The sequence below is a fragment of the Silurus aristotelis genome, assembly GCF_946808225.1.
Source record: "Silurus aristotelis genome assembly, chromosome: 11".
NCBI classification, from domain to species: Eukaryota; Metazoa; Chordata; class Actinopteri; order Siluriformes; family Siluridae; genus Silurus; species Silurus aristotelis.
In genome coordinates, this window is record NC_139584.1 from 28,942,370 (window position 1) to 28,956,974 (window position 14,605).

General features: G+C 40.7%; 1 protein-coding gene across 4 annotated transcripts in view; it reads left to right on the forward strand.

Moving 5' to 3' along the window:
• Positions 1–510: 510 nt before the first annotated feature.
• Positions 511–14,605, forward strand: part of dbnlb (drebrin-like b) — a 20,558-nt gene continuing 6,463 nt past the window's right edge. The window contains exons 1-10 of one of the 4 annotated variants that reach the window (XM_083554251.1): positions 511–736; positions 5,844–5,899; positions 6,948–7,060; positions 7,136–7,210; positions 8,509–8,655; positions 11,954–12,031; positions 12,188–12,339; positions 12,476–12,518; positions 13,839–13,904; positions 14,278–14,404. In XM_083554251.1, coding sequence (XP_083410377.1) covers positions 654–736; positions 5,844–5,899; positions 6,948–7,060; positions 7,136–7,210; positions 8,509–8,655; positions 11,954–12,031; positions 12,188–12,339; positions 12,476–12,518; positions 13,839–13,904; positions 14,278–14,404 — 940 coding nt within the window. In that variant the 5' untranslated portion in view covers positions 511–653. The remainder of the gene's footprint in view (positions 737–5,843; positions 5,900–6,947; positions 7,061–7,135; positions 7,211–8,508; positions 8,656–11,953; positions 12,032–12,187; positions 12,340–12,475; positions 12,519–13,838; positions 13,905–14,277; positions 14,405–14,605) is intronic. The other 3 variants (XM_083554249.1, XM_083554250.1, XM_083554252.1) reach the window with 3 other exon arrangements.

A 14,605-nucleotide genomic window follows, 5' to 3' on the forward strand; every position in this document is an offset into this window, starting at 1 on the left:
TATATATATATATATAAATTATAAAAATTATTTGTTTTTTTCAAAAATTGTTCTATGTAACTAATATATTATTATTATTATTATTATTATTATTATTATTATTATTATTATTATTAGTGAATGCTGTAAAAATAAAAAAATAAAAAATCATAAAATCAGTACATAACACATGCAACTTGCTTGCAATTAAGGATTTGGAGTAAATTACATTTTTAATTACTTAAAGGGTTTAAAAAAAAACAATTAAAGGATTTTTTTTAAGGAAAAATATGTAATTGTAATTTATTAGACAATTAATTTTCTTTCCTTTTCTTATTATGTATTTATATAATATTTTGTACTTCTCGATTGTTGTCCTAATTTTTTTTTAACTATATATATTTTTTACATATATTTTAATAATGTATATATAATTAGTATTTGTAGGTTTTATTGGTATTATTAATGTTTTTTTTTTTTTTTTTTATTACGAAGAAAATGAATAAATAGTGCGTGAAACCTGACGTCGACGTGCGTGATGACGTATACTCCAGCGCTTCCGGTAGGCGTGGCTCAAACTGCTTCGCCCGAGTGTCGCTGTTCTGCTGTTGTAACCTCAGGTTCAGTCCAAGACTCGGTTTATTTATATCAAATTTCATTTCTTTTTCTTTATAATGGCCGTGAATTTAAGTAAGAACGGTCCAGCGCTTACAGCCGCCTATAAGGAGGTGGTGGATGAGAAATCCGAGACTAACTGGTGAGTAATGGAGCGTTAAGACGCGTCATAGGTGCGTTATAAAGCTCAGGGACACCATGGGTGGTTAGGGCACGAGGGTTCTGCTCGTCCATCAGATTCTCGTGTTTGAAGGCTTTTTGTTTCTAGAACAATAATTTCTCATGTTAGATAACATTTCTATCGAGCGAGAAGAGCTGATCTTGGAGATGTTTACAGAAGCTCCTGGAGGATGGAGGTGACTCACTTTCTGACCCCAACATGACAGCTGATTGCATTTCCATGTGATCATCACAGCATCCTGTTAACAGGAATTATTACAGGGTTTAACAGAGATTAGTGTTGATTTTATTAAATCATTGCACCATCACATGTTCTGTCACCTCCAACCCAAACCAGACTTGATAGATGTCAGGTTTTTCTATGTTCAGATTCATTTCAGCTCTGCACAGTGACCGGTGAGAAGAGCGACCCAATCAGGACGCTTTTATTTTAACGTCGTAACACATCCTGGTTTTCTGAGATATCTCTACAAAATGAAGCGCCTGAGATTCGGTTTTGTGTAGAAATAAAATTCTGGATGCCTCACGAACGTTCGTGAATCCTTCTGCTGTTCGGAAGGTCCGTGATCTGTTTGTATTTTATTGTTGTCGTGTTTATCACAACCCACTGTAGAAGAGGCGTCCGAGCACCAAAGTCAACCCAGACCCAACATGTTTGAGATGAGCTGCACGGCTCCTAAATTTTTTCATACCTACAAATATCTCTGTACTGAGGAGGTCTTGGGGATCTCCGTACCGAGGAGGTCCCCGTAATTCTCCGTACTGACGAGGTCCCTGGAATTCTCCGTACCAAGGAGGTCCCCGTAATTCTCCGTACCGAGGAGGTCCCCGTAATTCTCCGTACCGAGGAGGTCCCCGTAATTCTCCGTACCGAGGAGGTCCCCGTAATTCTCCCTAACGTAGAGGTCCCCGGAATTCTCCGTACCAAGAAGGTCCCTGTAATTCTCCGTACTGACGAGGTCCCTGGAATTCTCCGCACCAAGGAGGTCTCTGTAATTCTCCGTACCAAGGGGGTCCCTGTAATTCTCCGTACCGTCGAGGTCTCCGGAATTCTTTGTTCCAAAGAGGACCTGGGAAACTTGATCCCAAAAAGGTCCTGGGAATTCTCAGTACCGACGAGGTCCCCAGTATTCTCCGTACAGAAGAGGTTCTGGGGAATTTATTTATCTATAATCCCATTTTGTTTGCATTTGAGTCCTCCGGTACTGCAGGTGGCGTTGTTTAAATGTATCTAGAAGACGTGATAAAACGATGACGAGGGGGGAAAAAAACGTTATTGGTGACGTCATAGCGTAAACGTAACATCGTAATTTCACCTATATATATATATATATAATGTATGTGTGTGTGTTTATAAACAGTTTTTCCAACGTGATGGAAGTAAAAGGACCCAGACGAGGACAGGTTCCTTTTTGAGTCTGGATTTTCTTACGGTTTCTTAGGGGAGTTTTTTTCCTACCACCGTCCCCACTGTCTTTATATTCGTAATCGATTCATTTCTTCGTAAAACTGCTTTGGGATAAAGTCCACTGTAAAAATCTCCTGAAATAAAATGTAAATGATGTAATTATATTATTGAATATAATAAATTATGATTTTATAATAATGTATTTATCGTAATGTACAGGCGAGAGAATTCGCTCGTACGATTTAATGAATAAAAAGCGTTTCCTTCCTAACTGAAACGTCCGAATAAACGCGGCTACTTTTTTGTTTCTATGGCAACAGCAATGCCTGGTCATTAAAGCTGTACAGAGAGCACACGAGGTGAGATCCCTGAGTGTGGCCTCGGTCGAATCGTCTCACTGATGAGCCGATGTGAAACGGGTGCCATTTTGGGTTTGACTGCAACTTCCTTTTTAGTGTGTGTGTGTGTGTGTGTGTGTGTGTGTGTGTGTGTGTGTCCTTTAGTGTGACTCTTGATTAGGTAATGAGGAAGTAGCTTTTGTTTTCTCTTACAGTGAAGACCGCAGGTTCCTGTGAGAACTAGAAAAGAAAAGTAATTAGAAACTGACCGTTTAATTACCCGCACGTTTCCTCTCGGGGCCCAGCATAGAAACGAAAGCGCCGCTGTGACCTCCTTTAGTGGGAAAAGTGTCAATAAAAGAATAAGCCGTGCGGCATGTTTGATAAACGTGTAGCGCAGAAGAGGGACAATATGAGAGAGAGAGAGAGAGAGAGAGAGAGAGAGAGAGAGAGAGAGAGAGAGAGAGAGAGAGGAAATAACAAAATAAAAGAAGGTAAAATAGTTGGCGAAAGCGAGAAATAAGGAGAGAGGCAGGAGAAATTAAGAGTAAAGGTAGTTGGAGAGAGAGAAAAACAGTGAAAGAAAAGAGGCACGAGACTGAAAAAATCAACAGAGTATTTAGAGACAATCAGAGAGAAAGAAGCAATAGAAGAGAGTAGGACAGACATACGGGGCAGTAGGACAGACAGAGGCAGTAGGACAGACATACGGGGCAGGAGGACAGACAGGGACAGTAAGAGAGACATACGGGGCAGGAGGACAGACAGGCAGTAGAACAGACAGGGACAGTAAGAGAGACATACGGGGCAGGAGGACAGACAGGCAGTAGAACAGACAGGGACAGTAAAAGAGACATACGGGGCAGAAGGACAGACATACGGGGCAGAAGGACAGACAGGGACAATAAGAGAGACAAACGGGCCAGTAGGACAAACATAAGGGGCAGAAGGACAGACAGAGGCAGTAGGACAGACAGGGACAGTAAAAGAGACATACTGGGGCAGTAGGACAGACATACGGGGCAGAAGGACAGACAGGGACAATAAGAGAGACATACGGGGCAGAAGGACAGACGGGGACAATAAGAGAGACATACGGGGCAGTAGGACAAACATAAGGGGCAGGAGGACAGGCCGAGGCAGGAGGACAGATAGAAGCAGTGCAGGACCGAGACTACGTCTACACAAATCTGGATAAATTTAAAAACATCGTTTTCGACTAAAACGCTTCGCGTCCCGACTTTCGTTTTTCAGGCGTTTCCCAAAAGTTGCTCATTTACACTGAAACGTCTGAAAACGCTCACGTCCCTGTACTGCGCATGAGCAATATTCGAGACGATTCAACCCACGTCTTTTCTTTTTGCGTTTTTTTTCCCGTGCCGGCTCGTTGAAAAAACCTGCGATGCGTCACTGTTTTCGAAAGCCTTCGTTTTCACACACAGTCCACGCGGCGACGCAAAACCCGCGTTCGCAAATGTACAAAGTTTAAAAGCGTTTTCAAACAGCTACTGAAAAGAGCGTGTCAGTCAGGAAGGAAGACCAAAACTGTGAGAGAAATATGTGTGTGTGTGTGTGATGGGTAGTAAAAGAGAGAGAGGCAATAAAATATTTGAAGTATCTCACGAGCCTGTACCTGTGACAGCCACAGTGCTGCTGGATTCTGATTGGTTGATTTGTTCTCCAAAACGGCAGCTCTGACAGCAGTTTAGCTACAAATGTCAGGTTTATATTAACATCAGCAGTAAAACCATTAAAAAGGCGTGTAATCCATGATGATGGATTTCTGTTCTCGCTTGTCTTCCAGGTTGTCCAGGTGAGTTCCGAAGTCCATAAATAAATCACAAGTCGAGAAACTTGTGGTTCTACAGCTTTAAATGTAATCACAAGCAGAAAAAAAGTGTCACGTGACCTCCGATGAAAATTCAGAAACCCTAAAACTTAATTACGTTACATTCCCGCGCACCATGTGACTAAGTCGTTACTATGGAAACGATAACGTATGCTAATCAGGCGTAGCTTCTGTCTCATCTTCTGTTATACAGCAACACTTTCTGACGAATCGGATTTAAGAATTCAGAAGCGATACGTGGTCATGAATTGGTTTGGTTTCTTTTTCGTGCTGCTGATTCAGCACCGAAACAAGAACGCCAATTTCCTCGCTTCAGCAAGAAAAAGGAACAGTTTTAATGTGGTTGAGGGTATTTTTTTTTTCCTTTCTTACACATTCACTTTGTGCCCAGAAAAAGACCACAAAAGATTTCTCCAGAACCTCCAGAAAGATTTCTCACAGAGGTCTCCCCAGAACCTCCGGAATGATCTCCCCAGAACCTCCAGAAAGATCTCACCAGAACCTCCGGAATGATCTCCCCAGAACCTCCGGAATGATCTCCCAAGAACCTCCAGAAAGATCTCCCAAAAACCTCCAGAATGATTTCTCTCCATGATGGCCATTATTCGCCCTCTCGTTTTGCGTCGCTTGAACCAGTGTCACATTTCAGCGCTCATATTGTTCCCTGTCAAACAGCCCAGTCAGGATTCTACAGTGTGTGTGTGTCTGTGTGTGTGTCTGTGTGTGTGTGTGTCTGTGTGTCTGTGTGTGTGTGTGTGTGTGTGTGTGTGCGTGCGCGCGTTTTTTTTTGTTTTTTTAGCTAGCACAGAAAACTATTGTGACATGAAGAAAAAAAAGTGAAACTGTGGCCCCAGACGTCTGCCACTTTCATTCCTCCACCCCGGCTCCTACTAACTGGCTTCTGATGCAAGAAACCACCAGAGTTTTCCTGGTGCACGACAGGAACTTTATAGACTCTGCAGATTCAGCAAAAAGAGTCGAGTCTGACTTTAATGACACGGTGCTGAAGACTATCATTAAGACAGGCTATGTAGTCTCTCTGGAGCCATGAAGGTCTCAAAGATTGGGACACTGAGCAAAACAAACCTCGACGGTCCCCAGGTTTTAGGGAAGAAGTTAATACGACTTCCTGCGTACACAAATGGCTTTGTTTGTCTGAACATGTGAGAGCGGGAGCTTGCTGTAGGAGCCGAGCTGAGTTTGGAGCTTTGGTTTTACGGTTCTGTATTAAATCTGTGCTTAGACTTACACAAAACAGATCTCAGAACAAAACAGATAAATATATACACTTCCATATCACACACCTGTTCTTCCTCTGTTTCAAAACCCACAGCAGCTTCCTTATTAGAGAGCCGTCTGTTTTTTTCCCCAGTGAAGGGAAATGTGTAAAACCCTGACCTCATTGTGGATCATGAGTGTTGAGTTCGATCATATCGTCATTGTGCAGAGATTTAACTGCATTCTGGTCTTCTAGGGCTTTGTTCACCTATGAAGGAAACACCAATGATATCCGTCTGGCTGATAAAGGGGGTGAGTATTCCAGGTGCTAATCATCATATACAGTAACATTCTACACATACGTTAATATATAAACGGTAAAATAACGTGAGTTAGTGAAGGTAAACATCATTATATTGGCAGTGTTTGTGCAGCACCAGTAGTCAAAGGGTTAAGTCGCTCAAAATTAATCAAGATTTAGTAGATTTAGTCTTCTGAAGCTTTGTTGTTTGTCAAAATAAAATTAGGAACTCAATCAAAAATTCAATTAAGACTCAGCAACTCGACCCATTCGAATAATTTAACTCAAAATCAAAAATTCAACTCCAATATCACCAACTCAAAATAAAAATTAAATTAGGTCAGCAACTCCACTCAAAATCAAAAAATAAATTTAAAAGCTGCTGCTCGTCTCAAAATCAGCAACTCAAGTAAGATGTTTTACTTAAATTCAGCAACTCAAAATCCCAAAGCAACAACTTGACACGATCAAAAATTTTACTCAAAATCAGCAGCTCCAAATGAGCAACTCAAAATCAAAAACTCAACTTGACTCAAAAAAAACCCCTCAACATCAGAATCAAAACACCATTCAACATTAAAGACTTAACTCGAAATAAAAAATTCAACGTAAATATCACCAACTCAAAATAAAAATTAAATTAAGTCAGCAACTCCACTCAAAATCTAAAAATTAACTCAAAATCTGCTGCTCGTCTCAAAATCAGCAACTCAAATAAAATGTTTTACCTAAATTCAGCAACTCAAAATCCCAAATCAACAACTTGACACGATCAAAAATTTTACTCAAAATCAGCAACTCCAAATGAGCAACTCAAAATAAATAAATAAATAAATAAACATCAGAATCAAAACACCATTCAACATCAAAGATTTACCTAAAAAATCAGAAATTCAGCCCAAAATAAAAAATCCGACACAAAATCACATTAGAAAAAAATTAATTCAACATCAGAGTCAGAAATTCTACATCATAAACACTTAATTTCAAAATCAACTCAACATCTGGATTTTGTGGTATTTTTGTGAAGTGTTTATCTGTATTTGTGTGTGTGTTCAGAGGGAGGTCTGGAGGAGCTGGTGGAGGAGTTGAACAGTGGGAAGGTGATGTACGCCTTCTGCCGGGTGAAAGACCCAAACTCCGGCCTCCCGAAATACGTCCTGATTAACTGGGTGAGTTTTTATTCGTTTTAAACAGAAATGCGTGTTCACTTCCTTCACATGTTTAACTGTGTTTGTTTGTTTCAGACCGGCGAGGGGGTGAAAGACTCCAGGAAAGGACTGTGTGCCAACCACGTGAGCTCCATGGCTAATTTTCTGAAGGTGAATTTTCTCCTGGCTTCGGTACAGACGTACGTGTGTGTGGGTGGGTGGATCCATGTGATACTACGCTAGTGGTCTGATTTGAGTTGAATCTCCTAAGCATCTCTCTTGTCGGATTGTTCAGTCTTCTGAAAAAAGGACATTACAGTTGACCTTTTTGCAGCTCTGGAACAGAAGCCAGGAGCGATCCGAGTGCTACACAACAACCCTGAATACGTTCAGATCGTCTCTGAGTAATGAGCAGGGCGAACATCTGAGAAAAGCCTTAAGCGCTTGTGGTAAAGCCGAATCTGTCCAGCTGGAACATTGTGTAGCAAAGCACCAGGGGAAAAACCTCAGCAGGATCTTCAGCACACACTGAAGATACATCAGAACCAGGAACATCAGGAACTTCTCTGTCTAAAACATCAAATTCTGAAACACCAGTTAAGCAGCGTGATATGCACAGTTCAGGCCAGTGAGGCATGGAAACATCTGTGAATGAACATCAGTAAACAACTACATCAGGTTTGCAATTGGGAACTCGATAAAAAATTGGCAGAGCGACTCAAAACAGTCAACTCAATTTAAAAACAAGCAACTTGAACAAAAAAACGGGCAGCCAATTTAACTTAATTTGACTTAAAACTGGCAAACCAATTTACAAATGGACAGCTCAACTCAAATACAGTCAACTCGAGTAAAAACTGACAACTCGAACTTAAAACTGGCAACCAAATTTAAAAACGGATAGCTCAACTCAAATACAGTCAACTCGAGTAAAAAAACTTGCAACTCGACATAAAACTGGCAACCCAATTTAGAAACGGACAGCTCAACTCAAATACAGTCAACTTGATACAAAACAAGCAACTCGACTCTAAATTCTATCAGTGTTCACCATGATTCCCCTGAAGGACAAGAGCCACACCAGGTGTAGTGGACGACACGTGCAGAAGACGAAGGGGAACTAATCATGTTTCACCTCCAGATCCCGAGGTACATATCGGAGGTGTAGCGGTTTTAACAGCAGGGATTTTCTCAACCTCCCGTAGATCTGATTTGATCCAGTCCTGCTGAGAACCAGGTCCTGATCACAAGCGCACATTCAAATCAGGTAGCAGCTCAAATCTGTTATTTTCACGTAGATCTGAGTTATCTTTAGATTTCCTGGATTCAGGTTTGCTGAATAAATCAGAAGCAGGATGTCACATGGATTAAAAACTTCACACAATCATCACTGAAACATCTGCAGGGGGTTTGTGTGAAGACCATGAATTTTATAGTGTGTGTGTTTGTGTGTGTGTGTATGTTTTTAGGGAGCACATGTGACTATAAACGCTCGTGCAGAGGAGGACGTGGAACCTGAAGCCATCATGCAGAAAGTGGGCAAAGCTTCAGGAGCCAATTACAGCTTCCACAAGGAGTCCAACCGCTTCAGAGACACTGGACCTCAGGGGCCTGTGGTGAGTCTCTCTCTCTCTCTCTCTCTCTCTCTCTCTCTCTCTCTCTCTTTTGCTTTCTGTCTCACACACTTTCTTATTTTCCTTCTTTTTTTTCCGCTGTTTTCTTTTCCCTCACACTTTCTTCACCCCAGCCTGTCTTACTCTCCATCCCTCTGTCTCACTTTCACTTTTTCCCCTTATTCATTCATTTCTTTTTTCATTCATCTTCATTTTCCTCCTTTCACTGGAGTTACATGCTACATGTCCGGTCCTGCATTTTGACCTCTAGTAACCCTTTCTGTGATCATGGCTATTTTTGTAATTGATATCTGGGTGGAGAAAAAAAAGCTCAAGATCGTTGTGATTATTAAAGCGTTATGAACGAACATTAACATATTCTAAGTGGAACTGCACATCTTAGGACTTTATATAAAACTAAAAAATTTAAATAAAAACATATATATTAGTGATGTGCATCTTTATAACTGAGACAGATGCGATTTAGCTCTCGATGCATAGCCAACGAAACGATACATTAAAGATACATATGAAGCAGCTACCGATACAATACAATTCACCCGATACCAATATGATACGATTCACCCGATACAATACGAATCATCATTTGCAATATGATTCAATAAAAAAAATTATACTATGCAATTCAATATGGTGCAGATAGTTCACTTTTATTTTATTGGTTCAGACAGACAGCAAATCAATTCAGTTCTTTTCCTGTTGTGTCTAGAGGAAGTTACAGCTCTACCTCTGCCATGTTAATCTAAGAGAACGCGCTCGAGAAACAAGTTCTAGCAACAAGAAATCGATCTACATATTATTGGTTACTTTCTAAAGAATAAAATTATAGCGCATCTACTAATAATTATATATAAATAAATCGTCTTTTTACTCACGTATGTTAAAAACATATGCATCGCCATATAAACGGCGACTTGTATCCAACGCACACGTTATGCAAATCAGTGAATCTTACCATCTGTGTTATGTACAGATGTTAACTTTGCCTCACCACAGCTGGATTTCAGTTCATCCGGCTTTCAGTTAATGTTAAATCCTATGAAGGAGGAAGGCTGAAAAAATGCAGTTGGGTGGAAAAATGAAATGTCTGAAATATCTTCCACTGAGACATTTATTAATCTGGGGAGGAGGACAAGAAGATAAAGAGATTAGAATGAGAGACAGGAATGCCTGTGTGAAGTAGGAAGACTAAATACAGACAAAAAAAGCTGAAGGGAAATGTTTTTGCTTCACACAGGAAACAAACTGTTACCTCACAAAATGTTCTTAAACCACATTTGAGCAAAACCACTCGGAGAACCAGTCTGTGAAAAGGTTAAACTCTGCAACACAAGTCTGAAAGGGGTGTGGAGCTCATTTCTGGGCCAGAAAAAATCTGACTATTACTATTAATTATATTCTATAATAATTTAGTGTTTCATGGTAAAAATGTGTCTTTGATGTGACTGATGATTAAAGGCATGAAAACACGTTCAACTATTGCGTACTGCACCTTTAAGGAGTACCCAGTATAATAACACTTTTGCTAGATTCAGTGTGCTAGATTAGTGTGTGTGTGTGTGTGTGTGTGTGTGTGTGTGTGTGTGTGTGTGTGTGTGTGTGTGCGCGCGCGCGCGCGCCCAAAGCTAATAAGCTTGCAGTAGCGGTGGAAAAAGCAAAAAAAAAATAAAAACAACAATTTTGTGTCTTACTGCAAATTTCAAACAAATATTAAGGCATATCCAAAAGTATTGGCACCCCTACACAGACATGACCGACACAGCGACTCGTGCCACAAGGTGGTGTGTAGTATATTCGTTTTTACACAGGTAAAAGTAATGCAAATCTACCGGTTTCAGAATTATTGGCACCCCATCTAATTCGAAATCAATGAGTGATTGCGTGTCCTCGACATGTTTCTAAAGAACAGCAATGCATTGTTGCATTATAACGTTTATTCTCTGCTCATTCTTTTGGTCTCTCTGTGTTTTTCTACAAACAAAATCCCATAATGACAAGGTGAACAAAGTCTGTACAAAATCTTTGCAAATTTCTAACAAAAAAAATCACGTGTACATACGTCTTCACAGCCTTTGCCGTGACACTCAGAATTGATCTCAGGTGCATCCTGTTTCCACTGATCATCAATGAGATGTTTCTACAACTTGATTGGAGTCCATCTGTGGTAAATCCAGTTGATTGGAGATTATTTGGGAAGGGACACACCTGATCTATATGAGGTCCCACAGTTAACAGTGCATGTCAAAGCACAAACCAAGCCATGAAGTCCAAGAAATTGCCTGTAGATCTCAGAGACAGGATTGTTTTGAGGCACAGATCTGAGGAAGGAGACAGAAAAATGTCTGCAGCATTGAAGGTCCCAATGATCACAGTAGCCATTCGTAAATAGAAGAGGTTTGGAACCACCAGGACTCTTCCTTGAGTGGGTCAAACTGAGCATTCAGGGGGAGAAGAGCCTTAGTCAGGGAGGTGACTAAGAACCTAATGGTCACTCTGAAAGAGCTCCAGTGTTTCTCTGTGTAGAGAGGAGAACGTTCCAGAAGAACAACTATTTCTGTAGGACTCCACCAATCAGGCTTTTATGGCAGAATGGCCAGACGGAAGCCACTTCTCAGTAAAAGGCACATGACCCCCCACCTGGAGTTTGCCAAAAGGCACCTGAAGGACTCTTAGGCTTGAATGTCAAGCATCATGTCTGCAGGAAACCAGTCACCGCTCATTACATGGCCAATACCATCCCTACACTGAAGCATGGTGGTGGCAGCATCATGCTGTGGGGATGTTTTTCAGCAGCAGGTACTAGGAGAATAGTCAGGATCGAGGAAGAGATGAATGCAGCAATGTACAATGACGTCCTTGATGAAAACCTGCTCCAGACCACTCTGGACCTCAGACTGGGTGACGGCTCTCTCTATAAAAAAACTAAATATAAATTTGCAAAGATTTGAAACAAACTTCTTTCACATTTTAATTATGGGGTTTTGTTTGTAGAATTTTGAGGAAATCTATTAAAATAACTGGTTCGTTGTCTCTCACATCCATCATTTACACGTTTCTCCCATATTGCACTAAATAAGAAGTAAGTACCGAGTGTAAGATTGTAAGAAAATTGTTGACTTTTAGGAAATAATAACAGATTATCTATAAGAACAAATAACGGACGCATTCTTTTTTAGAGAACTTAACAGATCTAATTATTTTAAGAGGTGCCAATATTTATGGAGACGACCCCCTTGCATGTGAGGTTTTTTTATCTCGTATTTGCATTTTGTTCTCGCAGGGTTCTGTGTATCAGAAGACCAACGCGATGTCCGAAATCAAGAGAACCAACAAGGATAACTTCTGGGCGCAGGCGGAGGTATAAAAAAACAAAAACAAGTGTATCGAAGAACGCAACACGAAATCCAGACCATTTCCGAAGATTATTAGATTATCATTTTATTTGATTTCGAATTCTCCCGTGCGCTTAGTGATGCTTTAAAATACATCTCTTTTTTTCACCTCTTAACCTCAGAAAGATGAGGAGAAGCGAAGACAGGAGGAGAAGAAGAAGGCGGATGAGGAGCGTCAGCAGCTGGAGAAGGAGAGGAAGGATCGGGAGGTCAAGGAGGCGGTGCTGAGGGAGAAGGCGGCCAAAGAGAGAGCCTCACAGATCGACGAGTCGAGGTGAGAAGGGACACACACACACACACACACTATACTGATATAGTGATACTCTAGCAACTAGCAGGTGTGTGTGTGTGTGTGTGTGTGTGTGTGTGTGTGTGTGTGTGGACTGATAAAGCTTGTGTTTGTGTTTCAGGAAGTACCAGCAGCAAGTTGAGAGTAAGCAGGAGAAACAGCAGGTAACCAAGACGCCCACCCACACACACACACACACACACACACACACACACACACACACACACACCTATACGTCGATAAGAAGTGTGTGTGGGTGTGTGTTTGTTAATCTTAATCTCTTAGATAAGACCAGGTCTACAGAGTAGTGTTGTACATTATTATTATACTTTTTTTTTATATGTTTGTTTTTTTTTGTTATTGTTGTTGTGTGTGGGCGGAGCTACAATTATTACTTGAATGACTAGACGACTTCTTTAAAAAAAATTAAACATTTGTTTCAAATTTTGCTGATGAACTTTTTCAAACAATTCCCACGTTTCATCCATATTTGTCGTGTTTAAAAACAAATCGGTTTGTTTGCTTGTTTATATTATTATGACTATTATTATAGTTACTATTCAGCAACTAACAGTGAAGCTCCTCCCATTTTTCCAAGCAGAGATGATCCTGGGTTCTGATTGGTTGCCGTATATCCGGTGGTTAAAGTTGCTATAAGAATAAAACTGAAGGTGTCCTGTGGTTTACACGCTACATCACGTCACTTCTACACTCTAATATTGAGAGTGTAGAAGTGACGTGATGTAGCGTGTAAACCACAAGACACCTTCAGTGTTTGTGTTTAACCCCCGAGTCGACTTTTCATAGCAACACAGAACTCTCTGAATGGGTGTAAAGCTCATTTCTGGGCCAGAAAAAAATTATTAGAACCAGTCTAAAATAAAGAAGGCAAAATCACCGTTTTATGTGACATCAAAGTGTCTTTGATGTGACTGATGATTAAAGGCCTAAAAACACCTTGAACTGTTGCGTACTGCACCTTTAAGGAGTAACCAGTGTAATAAGGACAAATGTGTGTTTTTAAATCTGCTTTTAAAACCATCACCTTTTTCAGGAAAGCTTTTATGTGATCTTTTATATTTTTGTGATTTATTCTGTGATGTTTATTTACTAATTTTTATTTATTTATTTAATTTCTTGTATGCTTGGAAAGTGCCTGAGATATAAAAATAATAATAATAATAATAATAATAATTGTGTGTGTGTGTGTGTGTGTGTGTGTGTGTGTATGAGAGTGAAAGAGAGAAAATTTACATATCTGCATTCAAGAAGTCTGTATGAGCACTGAAGAAATGTATCACAGCAATTAGGCTAGGTGTGTGTGGTGTGTGTGTGTGGTGTGTGTGTGTGTGGTGTGTGTGTGTGTGTGTGTGTGTGTGTGTGTGTGTGTGTGTGTGTGTGTGTGTGTGTGTGTGTGTGTGTGTGTGAGTGAGAGAAGGAAAAAGTGTGATTTGGGATGTAAAGTGTGTATTTATGTGTGCCAGGAAGAGGAGGAGCCGACAGACAGACCCAAATCCTTTAAGCGTGCAGAATCTGTGGAAAAAGCCAATGTGCGTGAGTGTGAGAGACGCTGATCAACTCGTCTTTCAGCTTCGCTCGGACTCGTCTTCCTGCTCCTTCCTTCTTTTTTTTTTTCTTCACTTTACAGAATAACCGCCTTTATCCCTCCATCTGAGACAGTGCTTCGGATGGCTTACATTTCTCACTCTCTCTTTCTATCTTACACACACACACACACACACCACTCTCTCTCTCTCTTTCACACTTAAGTCTCTCTGCTACTAACACATTCGTTCTTTCAGAAATCCGTAGTGTGATGCTTGGTGTTAACAAAGTGTGTGTGTGTGTGTGTGTGGGTGTGTGTGTGGGTGTGGGTGTGGGTGTGGGTGTGGGTGTGGGTGTGGGTGTGGTTGTGTTCAACAGGATGCTGCTGCTCTCATCTCCCAGCGTTCTGTGAACCCCAGAGAAATGTTCCAACAGAGAGAGAGGGGTATGCCAGCCAGCAGCACAGCCAGCAGCACAGACAACACACCGTCCAGTCCACAGCCTGGTTAGAACACACACACACACACACACACACACACACACACACACACACACACACACACACACACATAAAGCATCGTTAAAGGATAATTTTGCATCCAAAAGTTTTGCTGAAATTCCGCTTAATAGAAATAATAATAATAAAAAAAAACATAAAACAGCCAACATGGCTGCTTTCCATTTAGACACGCCCACAAAACTCCAT